We start from the raw sequence: 16,587 nt of genomic DNA on the forward strand, positions 1-16,587 counted from the left end.
TTTCACACAGGTCTAACCTATATTTGTATTAAATGAAATGCTGAACTGTTCAGTGGTGATAATCAAGTTAAACACATAGAAAAAGTGTTAACATGTTGATGTGAAACAGGGTTTTTCTTCTGAGGTAACAGTTCTAGATTGCTAACATTTGTGCAGCCGTTATAGTGATTTAAGATTGTTTTACAAGAAATGCACTAAAAATGGCACATGATAAACCCTACAAATCATTTCTATAACACCATACATGCATGAAAGACACACTTAACATATACTAATAGAAAATGCTTAAATGAAAAGGTGAACGTGCAACTCTAGACTTTTTCTAGTATCAAATTTTTTAAATTTCGGTTAGATATATAACACTATATTTGATTTTACCACAAAAATATATTCCAACATTGTGTTGAGGATAGAGTCTGAGGCTCTTGTTCAGTAACCATCATCATATTCGTCCTGCACCTGCTGCCGGGCCAACATGGCCTGGATGAGAGCGCTGGAGCCAGAAGGAGCGGGGTTTTGCCCAGGGGCACCGGTCCACTGATTCCTTTCCTCTTCCTCTGCTCTCTGCCTGGCTTGCATGACTTGTGCCATTACATTTGATGCTGAGGATGGACTATCATATGAATCCTCTCCCCTGCCCCCTTCAGCTCTTTGCCCTGCTCGCATACTGAGTCTATTAACTGGGTTACTTTGATTAAGGTTAGTCGTGCTCCAGTATTGGTCATTCTCTTCGGCCCTCTGTCTGGCTGCCAAGCTCTGTGTGACTGCATTGAGGGAAGGAGGGTTTTCGTCAGCAATGTTATAAACATTTTCATCCTCTCTTTCGGCTTTCTGACGTGCTAGAATGGCTTGTGTCATAGCATCAGTGGTAGATATGTCTAATGGAACTGACGACCCCCTGACACTGCGTCTTTCCTGTTCTTCCACCTGCTGGCGAGCAAGTAGAACCTGAACCACTGCGTTTGAGTTGGACGGACTTCCAGAGAAAGCTGAACCTGGTTTGGTCCGCTGAAACAAAAAAAAAAAACATATTAAATAAAGTATCAAAAAACAAATGTGTAAACCGATACATTTAGAATTGGAACATCTGTAAAACTCACAGTTTTCTGTTTTTTCGGTTGGTTATTCACTTTAGGACCAGATCTCTGCAGGTTTTGAAGCCTGTCTAACAGGAAGGACTTATCTTGCCCCTCCTAATGAAAATAAAATATTAAAAAATAACATTAGTGGAAAACAAAATAAACATTATAAATAATTCTGAAAAATGAACTAAATAAAATGCAATAAACAATTTGAGCCTACGTTAACAATCTGCTCTCTGAGAAGAATGATGAGCTCCTTGCGGCCCTCAGCGAGCTGCCAGAAGATGTATATGATGACACTGGAGAGCAGAAACAAGATTTACACTATGACCAGCCAAAATGAATGTGCAGCACAGTCTTCAGTCAGTTCAGACTCACTTGCAGCAACATTCATACCCTCCAAAAGTCACCATATTCTGTCACAACTTCTCACATTCAGGCTGATGTGACAGACCAACAAAGAGAAATGCATAACTTCTATCTGTCAAAAAAATGTATTAAAAGACTCAAACTAATTGCAGCAAACATATCTGTTATGAATACTTACAGGATAATGAGTGTGATAAGAAAGAAGAACAGTTCACTCTTGATGACATTGTCATAGATCCATACAGCCCACTTAGAGCCAGGAAAGTTTTTGTCTACATCATCTATCCACCCTTCAATCACACCAAACGTTCTGTTGAGTCCCCGAAAAGGGCCGCACCCCTCCGAGGGAGTCAGACTGAGGATTGGATTAGAAATAGGATATCATATTCATTACGAGACAAAGTTATCAAATAAATGAGCTACCTTCAAGCTGTAAAATTATGTTTATTTACCTCCAGGAAGTGTACGCAACAATTGACAGGGCACCCACGAAGAAAGGGAAGAAGAGGAGAAATATGATAATGGTTTTCATTTGAGCTGCTCTGCCTGATCGCCGTGGAGGCTGGCAGTTCTGGGTCAAACTGACCTGAAGGAGGAGTGGAAAATTTCAGTATACAGGTAGAAATGTAGGCTAGCAGTAAAAGTTTATTTACGTGCCCCTAATGACCCCTACTAACTCTGGGAACTCCTTTAAGACTGCTGGAAATGTATTCTAAGCGACTACCTTATTTAGTTTAGATTTAGACAAACTTTATTGTTGTTTAACGAAATATCGCTGCATTCAGCTTACATCAGTGAAATTAACATTACCATTATAAATAATGGTATATAATAGCGCAAAAGGGCATAAATATGAAATAGTTTATTGCAGTGCAAAATAAATATGGTGCAAAATGCAGTGGACACGTTGAGTTGTGTTGTATTTCAAAGGATTATATAAGTTCAGCCACATTGATTATTAAAACAATGTAAGTGTGATGCATATTGAATAATCTGAAATATAAAAGATGTTTTGAGTTATTTTTGGTATTTCTTTATTTGCTAAATGATTGCAATTGTAATTTAGCTGCATCGTTTTGTCATTTCCAGTGTAATTAGATTTTAGAAAGTAACAGAAATAAAGGAAAGCCTTAAAAAATGACAAAGGTGAGTCCAAACCCTTAATTGGTAGCGCATATACTGATACAAAACAAAAAAACACATATTAATGAAGACTAGCAGGTCACAATGTGAGATAACAGCTAGGTGTCTAATTTGTATATTTAGACCTATTGGCAGGTTGGTGGCGAGCAAATACAAGTGATAGTTAAAAAGAAAAAAACACCATACAGATATAACAAAACTTACGTATATAATGTATAAAAGACTATAAAATGTCTAGCATTAAACAGATTTTAAATACTTTTCTATTCATGTTTCTAGCTTTAAAGTAGGCATATGTGATATATTACAAAAACAAGTAAGAAGTAGGAGCTCCTTTACATTATTTTATCCATACTGCTTTTTGCACTGATTTTCCCTTTCATCTGTAAATGGTCGGCAGCTTTTTTTCCAAGTACAGCCGGAGATGCATATTTTTACGGGTTTCCAGTTGCTTTACATGTTGCACTCTTTATTTAATGTAATCTTATGCCCTTTCAGTAGCAGCCAAGTTATTATTATAATTTTTTATGTGGTTTTTTCTTTAGTTTAAAGTCTATTCTAGTTTTTAATTCCTGTTTTTGATTCAGATTTGTATAATCTCTTAAGTCCTTCTACTATTTTTATCGTTTTTGCGTACAGTGTGAACCTGCTGCTTCAATATGTCTTTTTTTTTAAACTACATTACATGAAACAGCTGGATTTCCCGGCCTTTGGACAATAAACTAAATCCTTATTCCATTCAAAGTTGGTTATAATTGCGACTACCTACCTATATACCTGTGTATGATATTTGCTTTTGTTGAGAAGTATATACTTTCAGGTTTAGATTTTAAAAAACTAAATGAGAACGGTAATTTAATTTCTAAGATTATACATCACAGCTGTGTATCTTATGCAGCTTGTTATCCTTTGCATGAATATACAGGACAGCCTCTGCTGCATACTTAGTTAGCCACATCTCATTAAAGAAGCCGGTTAAGCCCAAATATTGCATCTTCTTTTCAAAGTTATAAGTTTGTGTATTAAAAACTTTTTTTCATTGGTTATATTTCCATTTTGTGTTATTCTAGTTGTTTTGATTGTATTTGAGTTCTAATGTATTTCTTGTTTACCCTCTGTTACCCTCTTGTGTCAGTCTCCTTCTCCTAGTTCCCTTCTAGATACTTCTGTCCACACCTGTTCCTCATTAACTAATTAGTCCACTCATTATTTCTAACTTCCATATATACACGTCCTCTTCTTGTTGGTGCCTTGTCGTTTCTTGATCCTAATGTGTGTTTTCCCTGAACCCTTCTAGTTTTTGGTTTTCTATGTTTTGTTATTTTTGCCTCTGGCTCTGCATTTCGATCCTTCAAACCTCCACCTAACATGATAATTTGAAAATCCTGACTTTAGAGATAATTCAGTTTGTATATCGAACATTTGTCAAAAGAACCACAGTGAATTGTTTAACAAAGACCATGAATGATTATCCTCATAATTGAAAAACCAAAGCACAAAACACCAATATGTCTTTATCAAAGTGATGAAAGGATTTAAATTAATCACTGGAATGTGAACAATGAGTAACATGAGACGCTAAAGGTTGAATAGGGCAGTCCTATTGGGTTTCTGTCAGTTCAGTGTAGGTGTGTGTTCAGGATATAAAGCAGGCTCACAAATCCCTAAATCAACATTTACCTTTTTAATGAAAAACAAGATGAAGAATTTCAGAATCTGGATGACAGGTAGCAGAGGAGAGAAGTAGATTCCAATCCTAGCAAGAGAAAAAGTGTTAACCTTTACATTACTTCCTCCTAAGAATATAAGAAAATAAACCTACTGTAACAAATAAAATGCTGCTGAATGTGTTGTATTTACCAGGCTAAAGTCTGGGCGTATATGATCTCCAAAATATTTCTGGCTACGTCAAACTCTGGTACACCCAGTCGCGGTTGTATTTTGGTCCCAATAACACTGTCACAAAGAAATGGGAAGTGAAGTCATCCTTCAACAATAACTCCCTGTAGTTCAGGGACTGCAGCATAGATGTAAAAAAGCATTGGTACTCACTTGCTGAGAAACTCTCCAAAGAAGGATCCCAACATCAGAAAAATGAAATCAACGATGACCAAACGGTACAAAGCTTGTCCGACCATTGGTTCCCAGCACTGAGATAAAAAAATTTCTTCAATGAATAAACCTCCAACAATGTGTAAAAACATAAAGGAACATACATGTATACGTACTGTAAATTTCAGAGGAACCACATTCATCCAGTGGTAACACAAAACTCCCAAAATGGAGATCCTCAGTAAGACATTTCTGTGATGGAAAATAAAAAAGATATGATGGACTAATATTTGATGTAGTTAAATGAACAGTACAACATTTAAACAAATGATCTTGATCGTATCAAGGAAATATGACACCAGTTCCCTGCTGTTTGTTGTAACTAAAAAGCACATTTCTAAACTACACTGCCGATTTCTCTGTTTTGCTACCTTCATGTTAGCCTGAAGTTATATCTCTTTTTGTAGACCCAGATTTACAATATAAACAGAAAGATCAGTTCATGTTTTGATGTGAACATCTGTTGATTTCCCACCTAAGGCACCCTTCTGATTACCTTTGTCCTTTAGGTTCGCTCATCTCATTATAACATTATTAAGACCATCTCCCACACTATTCTGCTCCCCATTGTCTTCTTAATTCTACTGCTTCATGGACAAAGCAATACCTAAAAAAAAAAGTCTCATAAATAGATCACTGTGCCTCTTTAGTTGGAGTATAAAAGATGCTGTGGAAATGTGTGTAGAATTATCTCTAAAGGCAGCTGTATTTGTCCTGTTCTCCTTTGTATTCCAGCTCTGTGTTGTAATTGACACCATTGTGGAAAACACCATCAACTGACAAAGGTGTTCAACACCGGCACTGATTATTTTCTGCCTGATTTGAAGTTTAAAGATCCAGAACAGGCCATATAATAGATAATAGTGATTGTAAAGCAAAACAGACAGATTTGTAAGCCAAAGAGGGCAGGGCACAAAAAAGAAACACTTCTACAGCAGATATTGCAATGATGAATCAGGTAGTGGGGTTCAGCATTTGTGTCATCTCAATTCTATAGGTCCTTAGAGACCAAGATGTGCCTCTCCTGGACTTTCATATTGCCTATTCCCATTTGCAGATCAGGGCCTCTCTCAAAAAAAGACTTTCACAAAGTCAAGGTCTATTAACTGCAATGTTTCTGTCAGATCCTTGGAGTTTGTCTGCTGTCTACTGCAGCACTATATGAGATAAATACCACCCAAAACCACCTACTAAAGAAGAAATCCAGAAACAAACGACAGAGCAGTTTAGATACATCTGCAGAACACTGATAGACTGCTGCACAAAGTCTAATGTCCCACAGACCGGCACATAAATTGTTAAAAAATGATGTTTAAAAAAAAAAAAAAAAAAAGACATGACAAGCAAAGAGTCTAGATGCTTTGACATAAACTGAACAAAGGCTAATGCTATGGGCAGTGAAGTGTAAAAAGAAAAGAAAAAAAGAGGGCTTCTATGGGCAGTTCCACAAATTTTATTTGTTTTTTGCAAGAAAGGACAAATCTAATCCCCAGTTTGATGCCACTAAAGAAGAAAAATACATTTCATATACATGTAGAGTGCTTTTGAGGGTCCATGAAAAATCAGTCTTCAATGAATTTTTTTTAAAGATTTAAATGCAAATAGTTATTTACTTAAAAGTAAAATAAACAGAAGTATACACCTTGAATGAACCCTTTGTGTGGCTAGCAATGCACTTCTTAAATTAGGCGTAGTTTAAAATGGCAGAAGATGTGTATTTTAAGAGGCAGCACCTTGTTTTGAGCCTACCAAATGGCTGTTTATAGAGCCTATTAACTCTGTGACTTTACAACTTAGATAAGACAAAGCTGCTTGCTACAATCAGATTTTGCACGATTCTAAGCTCTGAGACAATAAAGAACGGTGTTACTCAAATCAAAATTTTAAATGTATTCTTAAAAAAAGAAATAGACATAGAAAAACAATACAAAACCTTTAGAATGTTCACAATATTAGCATAGATACTCAGCACCCTAATAGTACTTCACCTGAATAACAAGGCATAGATCTGTTTGCTCTGGCTGGAGTAGTGTTCAAACTTGTTGAAGAGGGAGAATAGGAGTGGAACAACCATATTCATCAAAGACACCACAAAGGGAACCAGGAGGGTCTCAGCTTCCTGTTGTAGAGACCACCTTTCAGTGTCTACCGTCTGCTGTAGTGATAAAAGAGGAACAATTTAGTCCTCAATAATAAAACCTTATCTACCAAAGTAAATCAAATGAACTCTTCTGGTAAAAGACTTACAACACCACCTCTAGTAGGTTTATGACAGACAGATAAGAGCAGCAGGATGCTGTAGCATTAAACTATTGCCTTTAAAATCAGTGCAGGCTGTCCCATTTCTTGGCATTTTCTTTGCTATTTTGATAACGAGTGCTGGGATTATCATTAAAAAAAGATTAAACATTGCATTGAATCATTCTAGGACTTTTGCATACCTTATCTTCATATTTGCAGAGGTAGAAGATGCTAACTCCACAGGCAACAGCTAAACCCGTTGAGAGAAGCCAGGAGCCAAGATAAATCCCATATTGCTGCAGTTTTTCAGGAAGCGTTTTTTGCTCTATGTGTGCCTTTTCCGCTAAAGACTCCTGGAGAAGTAGCAAGATAACAAATATTACACTGATTACGCACCTTAATATATTAGACTTCAAATGACTATAGAACCCAAATATTTACTGTTCTTCATTTACATATATATATATCTATATATATAGATATAGATATATAGATATATATATAAATAAACCTAATTGTGACATAGAGCTTAATCTGCATGAGATTAGGAGATCTGCAGCTGTTGACTTTGCAGAAAGGTGATAATATCTTCGAAACTCTGTGCCCCAGTTAACCCCACCCTTGTATTATTTCACTTATATGACCTAGACCTAGTTTACACGAAGACGGACACAGTATCTTTTCATAAATAGCTCAGAGAACATTTTTGTCCACACAGGTGAACACAGAGCAGGTGTAGATATCTATGCGAGTTAGAGAGATGGCCCACAATATAATCCATTAAGAAAGTATTCTACTTGCAATTCACACAAAAATACAAATTTTGTGTTTGATACTTTTTCCACTCTGGAACTAAAAAAATAGTATTATTATTTAAAAGGGGCAGTGAATATTTGTTAACTTTTAAATGTAAATATGATAGAATTAGCAAAAAAAAAAGCTACTTTACATCTTTACAATTAGCTACTTTACACCAGTAGTCCTTTATCTTTTATGTTCTTCCTAGACGCAAAATTACTTTCACAGATACACCTACAGTAATCTCATCTTCATGAGGAAGATGCCTGAGTTGCTCTTTATCATTAGAGTTTTCTGCAAAACCAGAAACAATTAACTGTGTGGTCTTCCATAGAGTGACATACTGTAATCGTTCTGTAATTAAAGTAACCAAGCTGGGGATTGCCCCTATCATTCTATAGCAGCTGCATGTCTCTGTGCTCTATTTCAAACACTAATGCTAACAGATGTTGCTGTAAATGTAAATATGTCTGATGGTCTATGAATATTGAATACTACTCCTGAGGCGAATAATTTGACAGATAAAATCGAATACATCAAGAAGGGTAGGAGTTACCTTTAGCTGGATTCGTATGTTGTTCTTACGCTGGTTTACTGCATTCTCATTGGTAATGCTAAAATCCCAGCTGTGTAAAAGCTGCCATGCACTGTTTGATGATGGGTCTGCCATGGCATAGTTTTTCTTAAATGAGCTTGCCATGCTGCATTAGGATGAAGCCATATTGTAAAATGTGTAGGCTGTACAGCACAAATAAGTCCTAGAAATTTCAGGGTAAATGTCTGACTAAAGCATAAACAACATACCTGAAAATGAGCACGATTCCACAAAGCACCATATAGACTGAGATGGTGAAGAAATAGGCCAGCTTCATGTCGTAATTTACCAGGCCATCAACTGTTTCATTGCTGTAGCTGCCGTAGTACATGATAGTATAGTTGAAATACCCCTGAAGAAACCAGAAAATAATAACAAAACTTTTTTTTTTTTTAGTTTAATTAAGCTTTAAGTCACAAACTAAAGCTGTAAGTACACAGAGCTCATACATTATTTTATAGAGTACTGTATTTTTGCTGGCAAACAAAAATAGCTCTATTTTCTTTAAATCTCACAAAAATAAAGATTGTTAATTTTCTCAGTTACATCCACATTTGGTTCTTGCTGTTTTTCTGGCTTCAAATAAATTAAAGGCTGATTTCAAGCCAGTTTACCTCGAAGGTATAGTGGAGGATGTTCTTTTTCCAGGTGGATCATCAAAATAAGTGGCCCTCCTAATTGTCAATCATTCTAGTGATATATTTACGTAAGGCCGTCCTACATGCTCATCCACCTTTTTCACTTACTGGTTGTGAGTCTGACATAGTGGAAAAAAAGCTAATCTTCTTTTGGAAAGTAAGCTTGCATGAGCGATGCAAGCAGCAACTTTAAGGCAGAGCGTGCACGAGGAGAAATGGGCTTGTGCATGCTCTTGCACTTTCAATAGGCGTGCCCTCTCGGGAGCAGGTACAGGTTTAATTTTTTTTAAGTGCAGAGAGCAGGTCTTACCAAAAATTGACAAAAATCCTCCACTAGACCTTTAAGTTGGGTTTTTTGTTATCGATAAAAGAATAACGCATTCAGTCTATTATTTAGAAATAAACTGTAGTTATTTGTTAAAGATTAGTTAATTCCAGACAGAATACTGACCTGTTTGACTGACAACTGATAAGAAAATGTAAGCCAATAATATATTGAAGTATTTTTCTGTATTGATAATCAAGGTTTGCACCAGACACTACGTACAATAACATGCATCGCCAGTGCTAGCTGTTTCATCTTGCTTCAAAACAAGCTGTTTTTCAAATATATAGAATATTATATCTCATGCAGGAGGGAATTCCTAATGGTGTCACAATCTTCAAACTAATTATCTTGATTGTTGAAAAAATATTTCTGAACAAATATCAGTGCATATATCCACCTACAGCTCCAGTCAGTAACTCTAGTCCTCTGAAGGTCATGTTTGCAGGTGTGTTTGGTGAATGGTCATAGATAAGGAGTGGGATGGTAATGAAGCCAAAGTTGATCAGGAAGGAGAAAATGTTGAACATGAGGAGCCACTTCAGGAGCACAAAATAGTTGAGGACACTGGAGCCAAATTTGCCCCCAATCTCCTTCATGGTGCTGTGCCAAAGCTCCAGGGTCTGCTTTGCTGATTTTACACTGTAACCAAATCTTCGCATCGACTAGAAAAGAAGAAAGCAAAAATAATACATGTTAGTGTATATATATCAAATAACTTGGACATTAGTTGAAGAAAATGGAGAGATATACTCACCAGTGACATATTTTTAGAGCAATTTGACAAACAGGTGAACTGGCGAGACCGTTCTGAAGACTTCAGTGCTCTTACCTGTCTCCTGTAGACATACATTGATAACATAAGGGCACAAATCGTTTTCATTTCTGAATCTCAGATAAAATGCACAACGGTAAAAATTTGTTTCAATCTGTATGAAAACATGTCTTCCTGATGCTGCCTTAGTTGTGTAAAATATCTCAGTCAAAAATAGGTCAGGTGTTAAGGAATTACCTGATCATATAAGATGGTAATGTTATAGTCAGTATATTGCAGGTTACCATTGGAATTACACCAGTGACCTAATTTAACTTTTTTCTAGGTCACTTCAAACTTTTCTTGCTAGACCGTTATCAGAACTTATCATCACGCTCCTAAAGGACCTTCTGTGTTAATAGAATAGCTATAGGTTGATCTACTTTGCGCCCTGGGATGGACTGGTGACCTGTCCAGGGTGTACCCCGCCTCTCGCCCATTGACAGCTGGAGATAGGCACCAGCACCCCTTGCAACCCCACTTGGGAGTAAGCATGTTAGAAAATGGATGGATGGCTGATTTACTATGCAATGTAAAAACAACCCATTCATGAGGTAGTACAATGTTAAAATGGTTAGCTTGTTGACAGAACCAGAGACCAATATAAGAACTTCTCTGAAGTTCCATAAAAAGAAAAACATCCTGGACCAGAAACCAGCCTGTTAGTCTGAGTCACTCAGCCACAGGACAGAAGAAATTCAGTCAGTAAGTGAGACAACGCACCCCAGTAATGTAATAAATTATATTTTATGCCCCCCCCCCAAAAAAAAAAAACAAAAAAAAACAAGACCCTTTAGGGATAGATTAGAGGACATTGACGGCAAATCATGTTATGTTGTTGACAGAATATTAAAAAAAAAAAAAAAAAGCTGAACTTCCACATAAAAGTTGACCAGACCCTTTTTTATACTGGGTGGGTTTCTTTAAAAAAAATAACTATGTTCTTCAGAGGCCACACAAGTAAAGATGGCCATGAAGGGATATATTTTAGGTATTTTAACCTAGAAACCCAAGAACCCAGTGACCTTCTGAATCTAATAAATAAAATGGATGGATGGATGGATGGATGGATGGATGGATGGATGGATGGATGGATGGATGGATGGATGGATGGATGGATGGATGGGAAGAAATTAAAGACCCAGCTGCAGAGGTTTAGTTCACACAAAAGTGAACTCAGCTCAGGACTGTTTTATCAGTAGACCTTAATACCATGTGGGTGCTACTCTAACAATGCCCTACTCATTCTTTAAAGCTCTGTCACAATGGAAATATTTCCAACTAAACAAGTATTTGCATAATGCTTCGTTTTATGGTTACTAAAAAAGTTTACTGATTAACCAAATGGATCGGCCTCACTCCATCAGGGCTGCTCTCAACCTACCTAATATGTTTCTTCTCTTCAAAGCTCCTTGGTAGCTCACGGATCTTCTTGATTTGTTCCGTTATTGACAAAGCAACAAGCTCCTTTACAAGGTCTTGTTCCTCTGTCACACAAGAAACAACAAGACAAGCACAAGCCATTAGCTTTTCAAGAACCACCCCCCCCTTTTATGCAGATCAGGTGCACACTTTCCACTCGCAGTAACAAAACACCGAAAAGGGGCCCTTACCATTTTCCATCTCGCTCATGATGGCATCTTCTGTGAAAGCTGCATGAGCCGGATCACTATTAGGAAACACACTCATTCGTCTCATCGTTAATCCTCTCCATCTCATTGTCATATTGCCTACATGAACATGGGAAAAAGCATGCTTTCAAAGGGTTCCTTTACCTAAAACGCACACTTAAAAAAACGTCACATTCACAGCACTTAAATATACATCACTTCATACTTTCTTTTATTTCTGCTCTGCTAGTAACAAATGCTTGACTTTTTGAACTCAGTGGATTTTTTTGGTTAGCCTTTGCATATGTTCTAAATATGCCTGTTGGAGAAAGGTGCAGACTAATATGATTACTGTCGCTAACAGCTGTACAGGACATAACAATAAATACAGTTGTTTAGGAAATTACGTGTCAGCTATAATGCCCCATAATCTTTATTTTCTGATTAAAGTCCATGACAGCAAAGCTGTTTAAAATATCTCACTACACTATTAACGTTACCAAGCAGGCCAGGCATGATTTTATATTTTTGAATTAGTTAATTCTTTAATATTTCTTTCCCTGGTTTCCTTAATAGAACTGAATTAACTTCATCTGCATTCATTACTTTTTCAAGCCAAATGATTATTTATAAAACATCTTTTGTTCTCCGGAGGGAACCTGGCTGGAACTATCATTGATTTTTGAGGGTTTCTTTTTTTCTCGTAATTCGAAAACCCCAATTTAAAAACAAAAAACAAAAACTGAAATCTACCATGAATTAATGCTACCAAAAAATACAAATAAAAAATAAGTTCTTGCAAGTTATCTTAAATAACTTGCATATTCAGATATAGTAGTTTAATGAACTGCACACAATCTACAGTATGAGCCAGATTATGTAGACAAGATTAAAATGCTAAAAGGGTCGACACAGACATCTTCAAGGGAATCAAAGCTGTGTAAAAACACATCCATTAAAAGTTAAAATACTTTTTAAAAACATATTAATTGTAGGCCTCCATGGTTTTTGTAAGTCGGAATGCCAAGGCAAATATCTACTAGCATGTCATCTTTTGCTTGAATAATGATATTATAGCATATCTGTGCTGTGTTTTTAGGTTGTACGATACAATTCTTTAGATAAATAATGGTCAAGCATTAGCTGGTGTAAGAAACCTAATTTGATCAACTTCATTTTTTAATTATCCAGCATACCGAGTCGAGTGAATCCTCGTACTACAGGCAGTATACTGTATTTCCCAGCCTCTCCTTACTCTGTACTCTGTCCCATCACCTGCAAGAGTACTCAGTGACGTTGCAAAAGCTGAGCACAGAAAACAGCAGGACTTGGCTTCACAAAATGCTGTTTCTCCACATGTGAGGTCTCATAAAACATCTTATCACACATTTTAAATAGGTGTAAAAGATAAGGAGCAATACCAGGGCAACTATGAGTATTTCAATCAAACTTAAAGTCCTTGAGCTCTCATTTCTTTGCCTGCTTCCTTGTACTTGCTGATAGTGTGTGACTATTCGTCAATGATTATCCAGTGTGTTCTTCTAAGTAAGTTAATCATCTAAGACAAACTTCGGGCAAACATAAATCAATGTTTATCTAGCGAGCAAATCACAAAAAGACATAAAGAAATAGATTTCTATAATTCCACCAAAGATAAATGAATAAATTGCAAATTGTAGATGTTAAATTGGTAAAATGCACTACCTGCAGCTGAGGAATAAGGGCGAACAGGTGGTAATCGATCGTACATACGGTCTTGATCAATCTGAAATGTGCTGTGACCTGAATGATACAAAGGTGCAGAGAGGAACACACCAATAAAACAACGTCACAAATAAACACAGAAACAAGCAAACAAATAGTCCCAAATTAAAAATACCAAACAATGGCAGTAGCTTGAATTTCCAAAAATATATTTTTCTAACATTAAATGTCAAATGTAGTATTCAGTTTTAGTACTGTATCTACAACTCAATATCCACAAAAGTTGTGAATATATTTTCATAATGAATTTGTGTGGCTGCATGTGGGTTTATAAACAAGATATTTCATGTTCTGCACAACAAAACAGAATTGTAAGCAACATACTTCTACAGTAATTTAGCTGTAACTTATAAGAGCAAGCAGATTCTTCAGTTATTCTAACTTTTCATTGGTTAAATAAGGTGTTGTGAAAGCGGCAAAAAACAAGGTCTAAATTAATCCTTCAGTTTCCCTTACTGAGGTCATGCTGCCATGAAGGACTTCCTGTGTGTGTGGACATGGGCCCCATAGGGATGTTTACTCTCCCACCCCATCCTTCTCTGGGTGCTCTCCATTCAGCACCATTTGGGTCATCTCCTGCATAAGGATTGGCATGCGGTGGTTTTCTGGAAAATCTAGTTACCATAAAGACATTTTGCGTTGAAAGAAGAAAAAGAAATGAATTGCTCCAATAAAGCTTGATATGTTTATGATTATGATTATGCATGAGCATGATGTTTCGTGCAGGAAATGTTCTGAAGATAAAATGCTGACAGGAAAATTTCTAGCTGAAAATATTTCGATGTATTTTATGCAAAATTATGGGCATGTTTAAGCACAGGATTTCATAAAACTCTGAAATAGAGGCATTTATGAAATCTATCTATATATATATATATATATCTATCTATATATATATATATATATATATATATATATATATATATATATATATATATATATATATATATATTTGTATTAGCATCCTTTGCATGTTCTACATGAAAGGAGGTGAGACGGTATTTTTATTGGTTCTGAATTTTAGGAAAACAGCACCTTAAAAGGTTAAACTTTAAGTTCATGTCATGAAAGTAAGCATTTAATTGTAAAATGCAATTGCACAAATTTTATATTCATAGCTACTTCCTTCTTGAGGATATTCCCAATGATCCGCCTTTTCTTAAGAATGGAAATTATGGAAAGATGTATTCTTTAATGGTCAAATTTCCTTCAGAATTTCCTTCAGCTATTCTACACAAAAAGAAGATAGGAAAAAACAGCTGATCACACAAACCTTCTGTCAATTTCCAGCGTCTCACTGTCGTGATAGGCTGGGTTAAAAACCCCGCCGTGACCGTAATTCATCACTAGATCCACAAAAAGCAGAGCCTTCCAATCTTCCAAAACGGGAGTCTTTTAGTCAAGACTTGATAATGTCCTGAGAAAAAAGACAGAAATATTTCAAATTAAATGAACAAAACATTTTGCGCCTCATATTTTTTTTATCTGTTGAAGTTTTTTAGCTCTCCTTATTAAGTTGCCCTCATTCAGCTTTGACCTAAACAAACACCATCACATGTTTCAACCGAGTGGGTTTAAGTAGAGTGACAGCTATATTGTCAGAGGGAATCAAGAGTAATTTAATCCTCTGCTCTGATCCGCATCTGTTCATCATTAATTCATTGAGGGGGATTGGTTTCTGCCACACAGGGGAACAAACAATACAACTGGGCGGGTAGCACTGTAGAAATTATGTTATGTTTAACAGTATAAAAGGGAAAATATTGTTTAAAAGAAAAACTCTTCTTACCTTTAGTGATCCAGTGGAGTCAGTATAAAAAATGTCTCTGACAGGAAGTTGGTACAGTTGCAGTCCATGCAGGATGAATGTGATGAACACCTGTGAGCTGAGCTGGAGGACACTGAGTTAGAGAGATAACATACTCTCTGTCTATCAGGAAGTGTTGACTGACCTGTTAAGGGAAAGTCCACTGCTTCTGAGTGCTGCACATGAGTCTGTGACACTTCCTCATGTGTAAGATAATTAAACCATGTTTGCGAACATTTAATTAGTTTCTTTATTTGGAGCATGCTGAGAGTTGTTTGATAAGGGATTTATACTTGTTGCTTGGTGACTGAAATCTACAACAGAAGAAAGACAAAAAAAAAAAGAAGAAAAGCTACCCTAAATCCTTATAGAGCCCTAATACCAAAATATCTAATGGTCCTTGTGACGAGTAGGGTTGAACAGAACATAATGAAGAAGTCCAGAAAATCATTTGAATGGGGCATCAACACAATTTTGCAAATACATAAATAAATATAAGTAAAATGGCATTCAAGTTGTTTCTACCTGGTTCACTAATGAGTCATTATTTCATAATTATAGTTAAGCTTGAAATGATTTATAGTCCTAGCACTGTTTTTTTTTTTTCATTCAGCTAAGAAATAACACTGAAAGTGATACATCCAGCTTAAACGATTGGAAAATAATGTAGAACTAATAATAATTTTGAAATATATTTATTTTATTTAGAAATAATGTTCATTTGGAAAAGAATATTTATATTCCAAAAACAGTGTAAAAATATGTATTGCAGCAATCAAGTTGAAAATATATTTTTTGATTGAAGCAACCTTTCTTAATTAGATAAAAATACAAATCTGCCCTCATTTATATGTTACAATCTGTTACCGTTGAACTTTTGACAACCCCGGTTTAAAAAAATGTCATAAACACAAGGAATTTGGTTTATAAGCTTTTAGTTTGCCCCCAACGTGGCACAATGTCAAAAAACTCATCCAACTGTGTTCGAATTAAAAGATAACAAGGATTAAAAAGTATATAACCTAGAATAAAAATGTTTTATGTTATAAAGTAGTTACTTACTTGTAGACTACCTAAAGTCCACTGATGTGTAATACCTAAGCTAAGTAAAAATGAATGTGATGATAGAAGTACAAGAATTAGTAGAAGTCTATAAATGAGGTAATTTATTGTGTTTTCTTTTTAGCTTACACATTTTTTTTATTTCTTTTAACTGCTAAATTAGTTAATTGACAAAAAAACATACTTTAAAAAATAAAAGAAATGGTCAATTTCATTTTTTTTATTAT

The 16,587-nt window shown here is 35.8% G+C and overlaps 1 protein-coding gene across 2 annotated transcripts; it reads right to left on the bottom strand.

Moving 5' to 3' along the window:
- Positions 1-325: 325 nt before the first annotated feature.
- tmc5 (transmembrane channel like 5) lies at positions 326-15,441 on the bottom strand. 2 transcript variants are annotated; one of them, XM_038290737.1, is made up of 21 exons: positions 15,281-15,441; positions 14,765-14,908; positions 13,948-14,105; positions 13,432-13,509; positions 11,731-11,847; positions 11,502-11,604; positions 10,061-10,142; positions 9,708-9,968; positions 8,550-8,692; positions 8,302-8,446; positions 7,148-7,300; positions 6,695-6,861; positions 4,823-4,898; positions 4,647-4,744; positions 4,455-4,550; positions 4,275-4,350; positions 1,904-2,037; positions 1,630-1,806; positions 1,303-1,381; positions 1,101-1,193; positions 326-1,008 (listed from the first exon to the last, which is right to left on the bottom strand). In XM_038290737.1, the coding sequence occupies exons 2-21, from the start codon at positions 14,833-14,835 to the stop codon at positions 430-432; spliced, it is 2,886 nt and encodes a 961-aa protein (XP_038146665.1). In that variant the 5' UTR covers positions 14,836-14,908; positions 15,281-15,441; the 3' UTR covers positions 326-429. The 2 variants fall into 2 exon arrangements, with proteins under 2 accessions (XP_038146665.1, XP_038146666.1); XM_038290738.1 differs by lacking the exon at positions 15,281-15,441 and having other exon boundaries at positions 13,948-14,067; positions 14,765-14,897.
- Between the last annotated feature and the right edge of the window lie 1,146 nt (positions 15,442-16,587).

Source organism: Cyprinodon tularosa, unplaced genomic scaffold, assembly GCF_016077235.1.
Source record: "Cyprinodon tularosa strain WSP-4 unplaced genomic scaffold, ASM1607723v1 ctg287, whole genome shotgun sequence".
NCBI classification, from domain to species: domain Eukaryota; kingdom Metazoa; phylum Chordata; class Actinopteri; order Cyprinodontiformes; family Cyprinodontidae; genus Cyprinodon; species Cyprinodon tularosa.